The sequence below is a fragment of the Eubalaena glacialis genome, chromosome 4, assembly GCF_028564815.1.
Source record: "Eubalaena glacialis isolate mEubGla1 chromosome 4, mEubGla1.1.hap2.+ XY, whole genome shotgun sequence".
NCBI lineage: Eukaryota > Metazoa > Chordata > Mammalia > Artiodactyla > Balaenidae > Eubalaena > Eubalaena glacialis.
The window spans coordinates 117541191-117556725 of NC_083719.1; the positions used below are offsets into that span (position 1 = coordinate 117541191).

At 55.3% G+C, this 15535-nt stretch overlaps 1 protein-coding gene across 1 annotated transcript in view; it reads left to right on the forward strand.

Moving 5' to 3' along the window:
- Positions 1 to 263: 263 nt before the first annotated feature.
- Positions 264 to 15535, forward strand: part of PSD2 (pleckstrin and Sec7 domain containing 2) — a 47664-nt gene continuing 32392 nt past the window's right edge. Inside the window, exons 1-2 of the mRNA XM_061188240.1 lie at positions 264 to 271; positions 14839 to 15263. Of these exons, the coding sequence (XP_061044223.1) occupies positions 14890 to 15263 (374 nt within the window). The 5' untranslated portion in view covers positions 264 to 271; positions 14839 to 14889. The remainder of the gene's footprint in view (positions 272 to 14838; positions 15264 to 15535) is intronic.

The following is a 15535-nucleotide window of genomic DNA, read 5'->3' on the forward strand; positions in this document are numbered from 1 at the left end:
GCTCCATTCCCCCCGCCCCCCGCCCGCAGTCCCCCCGCCCTTCCCCGCCCTTCCCGCTCCTCCCTCCCTCCTCTACTTCCTTCCCTCCCTCCTGCCGTCCGTCCCCCCCACCTCTGCTCTGCTTCTCCACAGCCGCGCTCCGACACCTGAAGGGATAGCAGCGAGCGCGGGAGCCCCGACAGGCGGTGGCGGAGTGGGACGGTCAGTCCAGCGGGGGCCTCCTCATGGCCCCACCGTGAGAGGCTGGACCCAGCGACTGGGAGCAGGAGCGGTGAGTCGGGCCGTGCGGGAACACCTTGTCCCCAGGGTCAGCGTGCTCCGGGACCCCGCCCCTCCCGAAGCTGGGCTGGGGGCCGGGAGGGGCTGCTGGGGTTGGGGGGAGCATGCTGGGTGGCAGCGCCGCCCTCCGCCCTCCGTGCCCGCCCGGGTCTGCTAACAAAGCTACATTTCGAGATCAATTCCGTGGCGGCTGGAGCATCTGAAGGATACGGTTGTCATGGAGATGGGGCCGAAAGAGGAAGCCCGGGATGGCAGAGTCTGGGCCAGGGAGAGAGGGCACCGCTAGAGAGCCCCAGGCTAGCCTGCAGGGAGGGTTAGGGCCGGCAGCCCAGTTGTCTCCTGATCTCCACCCCCCCACCCCCCACCCCCCGCCGTTTGTCTAATCTGAGTGTATATGTGTACGTTGATGGGGTGCCAGTGGGAGCTTGGTGGCCAGGGACCTGGGGTGTTGGGTACCAGGCCTGCTGGCCACCACCTTTACCACGGAGCAGCTTTGAAGATTTATTTCTGTTTCCAGTTTCCCAACTTTGACAGCCTGGCTTAGCGGCCAGGCCTCAGCGGCTCTGAGCTCTGCCGCTGGAGCAGGGCTTGCATGGGGGCGTGGCAGGCATCAGGCAAGGCCAGGAGGCACATAATGGCTGTGGCAGCCACAGGGAGGGAGGGATCCTTGTAGTTACTGCTAGGGCTGGGGTCGGGCAGGGTGTCCAGATGTGGGGACCACCTGCTCAGCTGGCCCCCCTCCTAGGAGGAGGTATTCCAACTCTTGCTGTCCCTGGAGGACCTGGGGACTCCCTGAGTCAGAACTGGGGGCATTGTCTCTTCACAGGCCCAGGGAGCCACTGCCTCAGCCCATCCCTTAACCTTAGGGCCATCTTGGGGTGCCCTGGGAGAGAACTGGGGGCACCAGCCACAATGGAAGTGGGTCTGAGAATTCCTGGAAGGCTCAGGATAAGCCAGGCTGAACTTGATGGGTGGGTGAATGGGGAGCAGGGAGAGGGCTCAGGGTTTAGCCAGGACAGATGGGCAGCCTGGGTTTGGGGAGAGGCATTTGGACTTTCCTGGGTTCTCCAGCTCCTTCTTCCAGACCCTGGAAACAAAAGCTGCTTAATGGGGGATACTCAGGCAGCTCGAGGGAGAGTGGGGAAGGGGCATTGGGACCGTCTCCAAGTCCAACCTCTGGACCCGGCAGATATAGTCATTTTTCCACTCCTTCCTTGGGAGGTTAGGAACCCTACCTCACAGGGATGCTGCAAGTTCTATGACCTATGATCTCTGAATCAGCAAAATGGGCCAGCTGCCCTCCCTTACCCACCTTACCTCTTTTACATCATACCCACCTTCCCTCTCAAGAGCCCCTTTTCCCCAGCATATGGTAAAAGTCAGTGGCTTTTGAATGAGGCTACTGCAAAGTTTGGTCCTAGTGGAAACATGGCAGGTCCCTAGGTTGTGGCCTGAACCAGAGGATTCCCACACATTGGGATGAGTAGGTGGGTGGTGGCCCAACTAAAGGTAGAAGGTTGACTGGAATGACCTTTGAAGGCCTCCCCTGCTGGTGCCTTTTGCAGGGGCTGAAACAATGCTTAGGTGACTTGTACCCTGTAGTCCCAGGAGTGCCCTGTGCCAGCCTGAGAGGCTTCCCTTCTGCTGCTGGTCTGACAGCTATGGGTGTGCACTCCCCCAGCCGGCCTGACCCGCAGTGTTTCCTGACGCAGGGGAGCAAAGTTACTTGGAAAGGACTTGCTGCTCTTGACAGGACTGAGAGAGGGGTGGGGGGACATTGCTTCGCCCAGCTTCCAGAATCGTGCACTGCCACTGTGCTAAGTACTCCCCTACACAGACCAGCCTTTAGAGGGAGGTATGCCCATTATTTCCTTTTTGTGGATACTGAGGCTCAGGGAAAAGTTGCTTGTTCAAAGTCGCCTGGTTGGTAAGTGGCAGAATCAGGATTTGCACACGGGCAGAACTGCTTGAAGCTTGGACTTTTGTACCCAATCTCATTCTCTTCTTCCTTGGAGGTGCAAGTTAGGAGGGAGGTGGGACTGAGCACCTTTTCATCTGGAGCAAGAGAGTGAACTTGGGGAAAACTGAGGCACTAAGCTGGGATCTTCTAGAGAGCTGGGATCGAGGCATTCCCGTTCCGGACGTTGGCCTGAAGGAGAACAACACTGCCTCTCGCGACAGATGATGCTCTAGACATTCTTTGCCAGATGGTCTTTTCCAGGAAAATCTGTTTTGAGAGGCATCTTATGTCTGGGGCTCCATATTTAGCCTGGCTCCTCACACGGGAGGATACACTCAGGCTGTCACCCCTTGAGGGGTGTTTGGTGGGGGGGTGGGCCTGGGCCAGACCCAGCTCCTTGCTACGGTTCAGGCAGAGGTGGGTTAGGGCCCCTGTTCCTGCCAGTCCTGTCCCGGCTGAGGGCTGCCCTGCTGGTCTCCCTGGGACCTGGCTGTTTCCTGCAGGGCCCTGTCCTCCTAAGTTGGTTTGCTTGCAGGTAAGCCTGACCCTGTTTAGGTGGTGAGCCGCTCCAGGGCTGTGTCTACTTGGCCCCGGAGGACTCTGGCATCCTGGCCAGGCCCACAGCCCAGCGTGCCGTCTGCTGCAGTAAGGACTGCCTTCTCCTGACTCCTGCGCCATCAGGGGCCCTGAGCTCCCCTCTTTAGAGTGTCTCCCTCCACTCCCTTCCCTCCCCCCTAACTTTTTGTCTTGTCACATCTGATCGAACAATGAACACCCACCTATATACCCTTCACCTAGAGACCTAGATTTGCCAACTGTTGACATTTTGCCCACATTTGTTTTTCTCTCTCTCTCTCTGAAACTTCTGAAAGTAAGTTGCAGACATCATAGCACTTCAGCTCTAAATACTTCAGCATGAATTTCCTGAGACAAGGACATTTTTCTACATAATAACTGTACTGTTAATCATACCCAAGAAATTTAATGATGCAATCTAACCTCATGTAATCCATATTGAAATCTCTCTAGTTGTCCCTGTAATGTTCTTTATAGCTTAAAAAAATTTTTTTTTTGATAAAGGATCACACATTGCATTTAGTTATGTCTCTTTAGTCTCCTTTAATCTAGAACAATTCTCTGCTTTTTTTTTTTTGAAGTCTCTTATGACATTGTCAGTTTTAAAGAGCCCTGGTCAGTGTTCATGTAGAATGCCCCACATTCTGGGTTTGTCTTATTGCTTCCTCATGAGTAGAGTCGGGTTAAACATTTTTGGGCAAGAATATCCCATAGGTGATGTCGTGTCCATCAGCAGGCGCGTGTCATTAGCCTGTGCTATAATAGGTGGTGCTAAGTTAGGTCACTTGGCTAAGGAGTCCCTTTGTTTCAACCCTGTTCCTCCCTCTTCCCTACCTCCAGAAGCTTCATCCACCTGGTCACCCGCACTCCAGGTCAGCAAAACTGACTGAACCCCCCCCTTCAGAACATACGCCAGAGAAAGGTGATTAAGCAGACACTGATGGGGCCTGCAAGGAGTTCACAGCCTCAGGGGTGTGGATGGGATGAGCCACAACTCAGGGCAGGTGCTGTCAGTGTGGGGAAGAAGCCCCGAGAAAGCAGTGAGGGGCACAGGGTGGGGGGGGAGGAGAGGGAGTGGGGGGCAAGACAGGAAGGAAGGGGGTGGGGCCTGGACCACAGCTGGCCTAGAATGTGGGCTGACAGCTGGCCCTTTCCCCAAGGGCACTGGGAGCTACTGAAGGGTTTTTTTTTTTTTTTTAATTTTTATTTATTTATTTATTTATTTATGTCTGTGTTGGGTCTTCGTTTCTGTGCGAGGGCCCTCTCCAGTTGCGGCAAGCGGGGGCCACTCTTCATCACGGTGCGCAGGCCTCTCACTACCGCGGCCTCTCCTGTTGTGGAGCACAGGCTCCAGACGCGCAGGCTCAGCAATTTTGGCTCACGGGCCCAGCCGCTCCGCGGCATGTGGGATCCTCCCAGACCAGGGCTCGAACCCGTGTTCCCTGCATTGGCAGGCAGACTCTCAACCACTGCGCCACCAGGGAAGCCCCTACTGAAGGGTTTTAAAGAGGGGAACGATGAGGCAGATGTGAGTGCTGGGAAGGGCGCTCTGAGGAGGATGGCATGGACTGGCGGGGCGAATGGGGTGAAAGGGACGGTCAGGAGGCCGTGACATGGTCCAGCACAGGATGCTGGTGCACTGGATTCTAGGCTGCTGCGTACGGCGCACAGAGGGAATGCACAGGGGGAATGGAGTTGGTGTGGTGGCCCTGCTGGGACTGGGGTATGGCAGGTGGGGGGTGGAGAGAAGGGGTGGAGTAAGGAGAGATTAGGAGGCAGAATGATGAGCACTGGTATCCGACTAGTGGTGGGGAGAGCTGTCATGCGATGGCTTGGGGAGGATGTGGAGAATGCTGATTTGAGTGTGTGAGGTCTGAGGTACTTTCCAGGTCAAAGGAACAGCGTATGGGAAGTTCACTTCCCCAGGTCTTGGTGGAATGAGGGCAGAGGGAAGGCCACACACAACCCACAGCAGGGAGCGGATGGTGGGCTTTCAGGTACCAGCAGCGGAGGGACTTTGAGTGGGGGCAGGGGCCGGCTCAGAGGCAGCTGCCACTATAAAAGTCAGGATAATCTCTCCCTTGAAGACCCCCAACTCCCTTACCTCATTTCACTTCTTCATACTTGCTTGGCAAAACCCCAACCCTGGTTAAATGCAGTGCCTGGTCTGCTCCCTCTGTGCAGCTGAATGGGGCTGAGAAAATCCACTGCCCTGACTGGTCTCACTTTTAGTTCAAAACCATGAACTTCGGGTGTGTCCTTAGTGCTGTCCCGCAGTCCCACATGGGTCCTAAATCCATCCCCTCTCCCCCTACGTGATGACTATTTCACTCTTTCTGTTCTGCCTTCAACCCTAGCTCCTCTTCTGCAATCCTCCCTCAAAGCTGATGACATTGCTTCCTACTTGTTTGAGAAAACAGAAGCAGTTAGAACTTCCTCAGACTCCCAGTGCTACGTTCACCCATCCACTAACATCTGTACCCACTGCTCTGCCTTCCCCAGTTGCTGCGGGTGAAGTGTCCCTGCTCCTGGTTTAGGCCAGCCCTCGACTTGTGCAAATAGATCCTGTCCCCTTGTGCAGTAGAGGGGGAACCTATAATGCGGGCGGTGGAGGGCACACTGTTCCAGCAAATGCCCCCTCCTGCATTATAGGCTCCCCCCCAGTGGATCATTCCATCAGCAGATATCTTTTTTTTTTTTGGTAATAAATTTATTTATTTATTTTATTTTTGGCTGCGTGGGATCTTCCTTGCTGCGCGTGGGCTTTCTCTAGTTGCGGTGAGCGGGGGCTACTCTTCGTTGCAGTGCATGGGCTTCTCATGGTGGTGGCTTCTCTTGTTGTGGAGCATGGGCTTTAGTTGCGCGGGCTTCAGTAGTCGTGGTGCGCAGGCTCAGCAGTTGTGGCTCGCGGGCTCTAGAGTGCAGGCTCAGTAGTTGTGGCGCACGGGCTTAGTGGCTCGGAGGCATGTGGGATCTTCCCAGACTAGGGATCAAACCCGTGTCCCCTGCATTGGCAGGCGGGTTCTTAACCACTGCGCCACCAGAGAAGTCCCTTTCAGCAGATATCTTGTTATTGTTTCTCCTGTCTTAAAAGATGGCTCTCTCATTTTCTCCAGCCAGCTACCACTGCATCTCTGTGCTCCTCTTTACAGCAAACCTCCCCAGAAGGTTTGTCCGCTGACTGCTCTTCTCAAGGTCACCAATGACCTCCATGTTGCTACACCCAATAGCCATTCTCAGTCCTCATCTGCCTCATTTGGCACCTTCAATCTCTCCCTCTTCCTTGAAATACATTCCTTGATCTCCAGGACATCCATTGTCCTGTTTTCCTCTGACCTCGTGGGTGCTCCTTCTCCCTGACCCCCAGCTCACAATATTGGAGTGCTCAGGACTCAGCCCTTGTATGGCTGCTCTTCCTCATCTGCATTCACTCCTGAGCCGATCTCATCCAGTCCTATGGCTTTACGCACCACCTATGTGCTGCCAGCTCCCAAATTTATATCCCAAATTTTGACTTCTCTCCTGAGCTCTAAAAGCCCACTCAGCATCTCAACTGCCATGTCTACTGGACACCTCAAACTCAACTTGTCCAAAGCTGAGCTCCTTTCTTCCTGATCTTCCTTCCCAAACTTGCTCCACCCAGTCTTCCCCATCTCAGGAATTGCAACTCCATCCTTCTAGGTGCTCAGGGTCGAAATACTGGTGTCATTCCTGACTCCTCTCTTTCTCTCCTATCCCATGGACAGTCCATGAAGGGGTGAGACTTTTACCAGCCCCCAGATCTCCCATCAGTGGGCTATGGCTGAATAGGAGGGCCAGTTTCAAAGATGGGGACAGGGAGGCGATGGTGGAACGGCCCAGTACAGACCCTTTCACACCTGCTCACTTTGCACCACATGCTGCTCACCTTCAACCGGGCCCAAGGAGACCACAACCTTTGTCAGACCCTGTGCTGAAGCCCTAAAACAGAGACAGGAGAGGACAGGGTAAGAGGAGGGAGGGAGGGGAAGAGGGAACTCAGCAAGGGAGGGGTTAAGTGGAGTGACATAATCAAGAGGTTGGGGAGAGGGTGGGGAGGAAGGTCTCAGGGCAGGAGGCAGAGAGGAAGAGGCAGGGTAGACAGAGAATGTGAGGATCTGGAGAGTATGGGGTAAATGAAAATTGGGCAGGGAGGAGGGAGGATGAAATTTCTTGGTTCATCTCTCTTGGCTGTTGAACCAGACTGGGGGGAGGCTGCTCAGAGTTTGAGCCCCTGAAGCCTGCCCCTCCCCAGGCTTTTTAGCCAAGGCAGGACTTGCTGGGAGGACTTGCCCTTGGTCAGTTCATTGTAGCTTTTGGGGTTAAGCTCTCAATCTGCAGGTTCATGGCTCAAATGTGGCTCAAGAAGCAGAGTGAGTCCCAGGTGCCAGCTAAGTTTCAGGAAGACAGGCAGCAGCCAACTTAACCAGAACGGCGTAGTCCTTTGTGGTCCCAAATAACTGAGGGCTCACCCTGCAGGGAAGTTGACTGGGGGTAGAGTCACCAGCTATAAACATGATTTGGGGTTTGACAGCAGACACTGTGAATTTCATCAGTGTTGAGGGCTCTCCAAACCAGCATGCAGATGTATGCAAATGCTAAGCAAATGAAGGTGCCAAGTGGCTGAGGGGCAGGGAGTGAAGTAAGCTGGGAGATGTAAAAGAATGACCTTTGCAGAGCTGGGCCCAGGGGCCCCTGAAAGTCCCAGCAGGCTGCGGGGCACATGCAGATAAGATGCAAATGTACACCCAATCCCAGGAACCTCTGCCTGCCCAACCATGAGAAAGGAGGCCTTCCAGACACCCACAACCCAAGGCCAGGCTGAGAGGAAGAAAGCAGGTTGGTGCTGGACTCCCGGTTAATCCCAGATTAACATCACCTGAAGGGAATGGGAGCCTTTTAAGGGAGGCCCAGACCCCTGGCCCTTGCCCTGCACCTGGTGTGGCTCTTGTGCCTTGAGATGGAAAGCTAGGAGGGAGCCTGGTCTGGGGTGGGAGTGTTAGTGGGGCCAGGACTGTAGGGTCCTCACCTGCCTCAGGAAAGGGTGGGGCACCCTCTCTGGCCCACCCTCCTGGTCCCCACAGGAGCCTTTCTCCTGCCTCCACCCTCAGGCTGGGCCTCTGAAGCTGCTGCCTCAGAACCTGCTCTGACAGGCTGCCCGGGGCAAATGTCTGCTGGGGCCCACTGGGTGTCCTGTGCTGCTCTACTGTGCATTCCGCCCCCAATGTGGGCAGCCAGCTCCCTCCCCTGCAGACCTGAGAGATGGTTCTGGAAAAGCAGTAGCCGGCACCCTTCCCTGAGCACTTGTGCCTGACTCTGAGCTGAGCATCGCAGCCAAGCCATCTCCTTTGTCCTCCCTGCAGCCCTGCGGGGCAGATGCTGTTAGCACCATCGCCCCCATTTTGCTGAGGAGGGTGCTGAGGCTCAGAGAGGTAGGCAGCTTTCCTGAGGTCACACAGCTTGTGGGATTTGAAGCCAGGTCTTTCTGACTGCACAGTTAGGGTGCTGACCCACTGTCCTGGACTGTCCCATCTGAGGCACTAGGTGGTCCAAGCTGAGAAGACCAAGTAGGTAGAAGGATTAGGGTCACTTTGGGGAATGGAGGCAGGGCAGTTCCCAAGGCTCCTGGATAGACATCCCTCCATATTATCCGGGGCATCTCCCTGCCCCGGGCAGGTGGGACATGGAGGAGGTACACGCCCAGGCTGATCTGTGCCTCGGAGTGTGCTCACAGCTCTGGGATGACAGGAAGGTCCTGACCTCCAGACTCGTTGGCTGGCAGAGATTGTGGGGGGGCATGGTGGGCTGTGTGATCCAGGGGCCCCGCTGAGAGGTCTTCCCGTCACCTCCCTGTTGCTCGTGCTGTCAGTGGCTCAGCAGGTTCTTGTGGAGGGCTGGAGTGGACAGGTCTGGGCCAGCCTGGGCCCCATGAATGGTGTGGGGCACAGCTGGCCAAGGTCTGTTCTGAGCACTTACAGCACACCAGCCCTTTTCGCTGATTGTCTAATTTAACTGTCCACGTGGGTACAGTTGTGTGTTCGTGTGTGTGTGAAGATCCCAGCCCATGTGCTAAAATCTGGGTGAGCTAGGGAGTCAATTAGTGTAGTAGAAATTTTGGGAAAGGGCAGTGGAATCAATGGGGGTGTTCAAGGTAGGTTCCCAGGGGGCAGAGAATAGGTCTGAGAATGAAAGTTTTCCAGCTTTTTTTTTTTTTTCCCAAATAGCGTTCATGGAACTCCGAGTGTACAATGTCAGAGGTGGAAGGTCCTTGGGGATTGTCCAGGTTGGGGTTCATGCCCAGTTCCTATGGATGGGCTGTAGGGGTCCATGAGCCTCTCAAAAAATACTCAAAATATTGTGCACCTGTGTGAGTCTATCTGGAGCAAGATCCAGAGTTCCATCAGATGCTCAAAGAGGTCTAAGGCTTAGAAATGGTTAGGAATCTCTGATGTACACAGGGAATGAGGCCAGAGAAGGGTTTCATTTGCCCAAGCTCCCCTAGCACATTGGAGGCAACACCTGAGTGCCTGGCTCCCAACCCTGCTGCCTGGGACAGCTGTAGTCTCAGTTTTGCCTGTACACTGACATTCCAGAATGATTTTCTCTGCTCCCCATCCCCTCTACGTACCCTGCCTGGGCTGTAGGCACTCTCGGACATCACACAGGCTCTTAGATTTTGCCTGTCCTGGGTAGTGCTCAGTGCCACGGGTCCCCTATCCCAGCTCTGCCTCCTGTGCCCCCATTTCTACCAGGTGGGCCTGTACTCCCCCATCTCCTCCCAAGCCCACACAGCTGCCTGATGCCATGGGTGTGGCTGTGGTCAGTGTGGGTGCCTGTCTTCCCCAGCACCTTCCCTAGCCTGAAGCACTGGGTTGTCCCTCCCCTGCCCCAGCTTCTCCCAGAGCAGAATGGTTTCAACCAATCACCCAGCTGCCCAGTGATGTAGGTCTAGATGCCCCGGACGTTGCCCCTAGGCCTGTAGGCTCCTCACCACCTCAGGAGCCTACCTCATGTGTAGCTGTCCAGCTCCTTTCATGTGTGTTTATGGGTCTGAATATATGTGGGATGTGTGTGTGTGTGCCCACAAGTGCCTGTACCGTATGTTTGCTCACAGATGTGCACGCAGGCGCCTGCACCCATGCATCTGCCCTCTGTCTTATAGAACATGTTGGGCCCTCCAGCCCTTTCCTTGGGCTTCCCACAGTCCCTGGCTTGGATCCCAGCATGGAAGGCACTTTACGAGGTTATCCCTATGAGAGTCCCGTGTCGTTCCACGCAAAAACCAGCCTTGTCACTTTCCACCTTCGTGACCCTGAGCATGGTCCTCAACCTCTCTCAGCCTCTGCCTACAATGGGGATGATGGTAATCTCTAGGTTATCATTCACCAAATATTTAAAAAGTGTCCACTGTTTGCCAGGCACTGTGCTAGGCTCTGGGAGAGACAGCAGTGAACATGACATAGTCCCCACCCTCACTGAACTTACCACCTAGTGAGGGGGATGGGCAGAAGATAAGGAAACAAATAGAAAAGGGAGTTTCAGATCTGCTAAACGATGCTTAGCAGATATGTTGCTCCGTGAAGGAGTGTGGAAGAGTGCTGTGTAGTCAGAGAGGGCCTCTCTGAGGAGGCAGCACTGGAGTTGAACCCTGAGTGACAGAAGAGGCAGTCATTTAAAGATCTAGGGAGGGCTTCCCTGGTGGTGCAGTGGTTAAGAATCCGCCTGCCAATGCAGGGGACACGGGAAGATCCCACATGCCGCGGAGCAACTAAGCCCGTGCGCCACAACTACTGAGCCTGCGCTCTAGAGCTCGCATGCCACAACTACTGAGCCTGCATGCCACAACTACTGAGCCCACATGCCACAACTACTGAAGCCCACACGCCTAGAGCCCATGCTCCACAACAAGAGAAGCCACTGCAATAAGAAGCCCGCGCACCACAACGAAGAGTAGCCCCTGCTCGCCGCAACCAGAGAAAGCTGTGCACAGCAACGAAGACACAATGCAACCAAAAATAAAAATAAAAAATAAATAAAATTTAAAAAAATAAATGAATAAAACCATCATAGTAAAAACTGGTTCAGGCTAGAACCATAAAAAAAGAAAAAAAAAAAAGATCTAGGGAAAGAGCATTCTAGGCCAAGGGTACAGCTGGTGCAAAGGCCCTGAGGTGGGAATGAGCTCAGGGAGCAGAAAGAAGGCCAGTGTGGCTGCTGGGGTGGGGGATGGGCCAAGGGCAGTGAACCAGCTCAGGCAGAGCCTTTTTAGGCCATGCTGAGGAGGCCAGATTGGCGATGGGAGCTGATGGAGGGTTGCCAGTGAGGGAGGGGTGTGATATAATTTGTGTTTTCACAACTCACTCCAGCTGCCATGGGAGAGTGGGGAGGGGGATAGGGTTGTTGCAGGAACAGCTGAGACCCAGAAAGTGGCTGGCTTGGCATTCAGCTCTGGCCCAGCCAGGGTTCCATTACCGTCATGGACCCCATTTTGGTTGGTGCTGAAAAAGAGGCTGCTATGCCCAAGGTTATCCCAAGGGCAATCACAGGAGCCTCTGCCTAGAGAGGGGCCTGGTTCTGGCTGAGGGAGGATGCAGAGGATCTAGCCACTGCTGGGCTGTCATTTGTAGGCATCTCCTTCTCATGAGTGCCCTGTGGCCCAGCTGTACCCCCTCCCCTGCTCTTGCCGGCAGGGCTGGAAGTGGGCAGGGTCACTGCTTTGTGTAGACTCTTCTGGTTGAGGATTTGAGCCGTGATCTTGAGGGAGGGTCTGGGAACTGGGGCTCATCCTGTACTTCCAGCCCATCCAGGTGCAGAGGGAGGCTACTCCTGAGTCTAGAGGTAGCTACTCACTGTGTGACCTGGGGCAAAGCCTTTCCTGGTTCTGTGCCGCAGTCTCCCCGTATGTCAAATGTGGTAGTGGAGAGAGTGGGCCATAGCTGCCTTTCTCCTTGACCTCTGTAGTGAGTTTGTTTTTCCTTGGATCTCAGCCCTCTCATCATTCATGACCTTAAGTTCTCCCACCAGCCCTGGGGAAGGAGAGCAGAGGTGATGCCCCCATTCTGCAGATGGGTTCACAAAGGCCAGAGGGGACGATGATGAGTCCCAGGTCACGTGGTGATTCAGAGTGAGGACTTGGGGCGTTGTTTCACGCCTCTGCCCTGAAGACCCCCTACATGCACCCCTCCCTTGGGCCCAGCAAGAGAGGGGGTTCCTGGCTCAGCTCTTTCTGGGCTCAGCTGGCCTTTAGCCCAGGCAGGGACTCTGGGCCCCTGCCCAGAGTGGAGCTCAATGTGCCCCTTGTCTGTCCACCCCCAGAAGCTGAGGACCCGGCCCCGTGCCCGGTGTTGGCAGAACCTCCATCTTGCTCTCAGCTGCAGGAGGACATGGCAGGGCAGGTAGGGCTAGAGCCAGCCTGAGGCAGCTGCTGGAAGTTGGAGGTGACATAGTGGCCTCCCAAGAGGTCCTTGATTTGTCCATAACCCTGGCTTTGGGGCTGGTGTAGACTGAGCACCGGGTGAAGCCGCTTATGCTCTCAAATCTCAGGCCTCACTGGGAGCCCAGGCAGAGCCCTGGCCAAAGGGGGGCTAAGCATCCATGTGTGGGTGTGGGAGCTTGAGGAATCCTGGTGGAATTAGGTTGAAACCCTGTGCCACAGATCCAGTGCTCACCCAGGCCTGTGGGCTAGAAAGCAGGCCAGAGGACTAGAACTCAGGCAGCAGGCCCAAAGGCCCCACTGTCCCTCCTCTTTCCTTTCTAAATGCTCCCCTCACCCCCAAGGAGTCTCAGCTGAGGAGATTACTTCCTGTTCTCCTTGCTCTGAGTACACAACCCCAGGGAACGGATTGAAATAGCAACTGCAGCAGCAGGGATTTAGGGCAGACCAGAAAGAATCCCTCACTCAGTGCCGAGCCCCTTGGGGTCTCCAGTGTCCTAGGATCAGGGCCCAGATATTCTAGAGCCTAGCTTTTCAGATTTTTTTTTTAGTCTGTGCAAGTTTTTTTTTTTTTTTTTTTTTTAAGTTTTAATTAATTAATTAATTTATTTATTTATTGGCTGTGTTGGGTCTTCGTTTCTGTGCGAGGGCTTTCTCTAGTTGCGGCGAGTGGGGGCCACTCTTCATCGCGGTGCGCGGGCCTCTCACTGTCGCGGCCTCTCTTGTTGCGGAGCACAGGCTCCAGACGCGCAGGCTCAGTAGTTGTGGCTCACGGGCCTAGTTGCTCCGCGGCATGTGGGATCTTCCCAGACCAGGGCTCAAACCCGTGTCCCCTGCATTGGCAGGCAGATTCTCAACCACTGCGCCACCAGGGAAGCCCTGTTTTGTTTTTTAGAGTAAAATCTTATCCTCATACAGTCTTCAAAACTCTAGGAGGTGACGGTCAGGGTGGCTGGGCTGGGGCCCCAGATCCCCATCGGTCCCGCCTGCTCTCTTCCACTCCATGTTTGAAAACCAAGGGGTACATGAATCTTAAGTGGTCCTGTGGTGGTAGAGCCCCCCCAAGGGCCCAGAAGCCCCCAGAGAAGTAGACTCACCTTCCTCTCCAGGCTCATCTCTAAGTGGGAAGTTTCTCCTGGAGTCTAACCCAGTGTTTCCCAAACTTGCCTTATTATAAGAATAACAGATTACTATACTCGTTCCCTATAGATTCTGGTTCAGGAGGCCTGAGGGAGCGCCTATCTGTATTTTAACAAGTTCCTCAGGTGACACTTATGACCAGGTGAGTATGGGAAGTATGGGCCTCACTTAAATTCCTGTTGCTGTACCTGCGTGCCTCTCCTCCTCCAGCCTCTCGTGAACCCCCAGCACCCTTTCTCCAGAGGAGACTGGGGTTACTGGGGGAAGCTGAGGTCCAAGGAGGGGAGGAAGGAAGTTCTTTGGAGGGACCGGTCTGTGTCCTTGGTGGCAGAGGCCACTAGGGGTAGGGTGGGGCAGAGAGGGCTGAGGGGAGAGCCAGAGCACAGCCTGTCACATCTGCCCAGCCTCCTGAGATTGGACAGGAAGCTTCTGGGAAATTGAGCTTGTTCTGATCCGTTTAAAAAAGGGTGTGTGTGTGGAGACGGCAGGGAAAATGGGTCTCCTCATTTTACAGAGGAGAAACAGACCCCGGGCAGGGCAGAGGGCAGGGGGCTGGCCTGGGTGGAATAGTGAGGAGTCCCAACGTGGACCCCACGAGGCCGCATGGTGAGTTGGGCTCCCCTTCCAGTGCTCTCCCCTGGAGGGCCCCGTGGCAGCCTCCTCACGAGTCCCTCCTCAAGGATGGGTGAGCGCCGGGACCGGGGCCGGGTGTGGAGGGGAACCCCAGGCTCCCTCCTCCTTCCTCCCCCGCAGCCTGGGCTTTGTGCGCTCAGCGGTGGAGGAAGCCCCGCTCTCGGCCAGTCTCCCGGGTAGCGCCGCCCCACTCAGCACCCTGGACAGCGCCTCCTCGGGGCCTCACTTTGGCTTCTCTGGGGTGGCCTCTGTTAATAAAGCTGCACTTCTGTTGACTTCCTTGCCTCCCTTCTTAACTCTCCCTCTAAAGGCAGCCCCCAGTCCAGATCTTTTCAGTCACCACTTGTCTCGCTCCTGGAGCCAGGGCAAGGGAACATGGAAAGAGGCAAGGTGGCTGGCTGCTGTAGGCCTGGGGTTTTGTTCCCTTCACTCTCCAGCGGGAGAGGAAGTGGCCTTGGAGGAGTCCTGGACCCTTCCCTAGTACCTGCCAAACTGGATCTTCCTCAGAGGGTTTTGATGAATTCTGAAGGGCACAACAGAGATATATAAGAGTTAACAGGGAAGGTAGGACTGGGACATACCAGTGGCTGGGGGTCTGGGGAGAGGTGAGTGGGGCTGGCTTGAGCAAGGCAGTGAGGAGGCCACAGCCTGAACCCAGACTCCAGCTGAGAGGTCCTGAGAAGATCATCTGGGCCATGCTCTGTCCTCAGGCAGGCTGCCTGATGCTGGTTCTGCTGGGCTCTGGGCCCCCAGCACTGCTCTTTCTGATCCACCCCTTTCTCTCTCCATCCACTGCCAGGTCAAGTTGGGTCACAAAAGCAGCCAGCACGGGGTAGAAGCAGTGGCTGCCATGGATGAGGATAAGCTTCTATCTGCACTGCCTGGGGAAGATGGTGCCACCTGCGACCCCAGCCTGGAGCCTGAGGAGGAGCCTGGGGTCCAGAATGGAATGGCATCCAGTGAGGACCTGAACAGTAGCCACACCAGCCCAGGGCATGAGATGAGGGGCACCCTGGTGGACACTGAGGGGCATACAAAGGGCCTGGACATGGCCCTCCACGGCCTCAGCCTTGGCCTCTCCCTCACCAACGGCCTAGCCCTGGGGCCAGACTCAAACATTCTGGAAGACTCTACAGAGTCCAGGCCCTGGAGGGCTGGTGTGCTGGCGGAGGGGGACGATGCCTCCAGGAGCCTCTGTCCAGACGCTGAGGATCCTCCACTGGGGTAAGTGGGTGTCTCGGGATGGGGGGCTCACCACATTTGCTCCAATGCTGCATGGCCTGGGCCTAGCCACTTAGCCTTTCTGGTTCTTGTTTTTCCTCATACATGAAATGGGAATTTTATGTCCCTGTTTTGGGAGGATAGGGCCATAAGAGAGATTTCAAAGGCCAGCAGTCCTGTTGTGCCACCCCCCCTCAGCCCCCCTATTCACCATGGGCTGTTTCTTTTTAAAAAAATTTTTTCTTTTCCATTGTGGTTTATTACAGGATATTGAA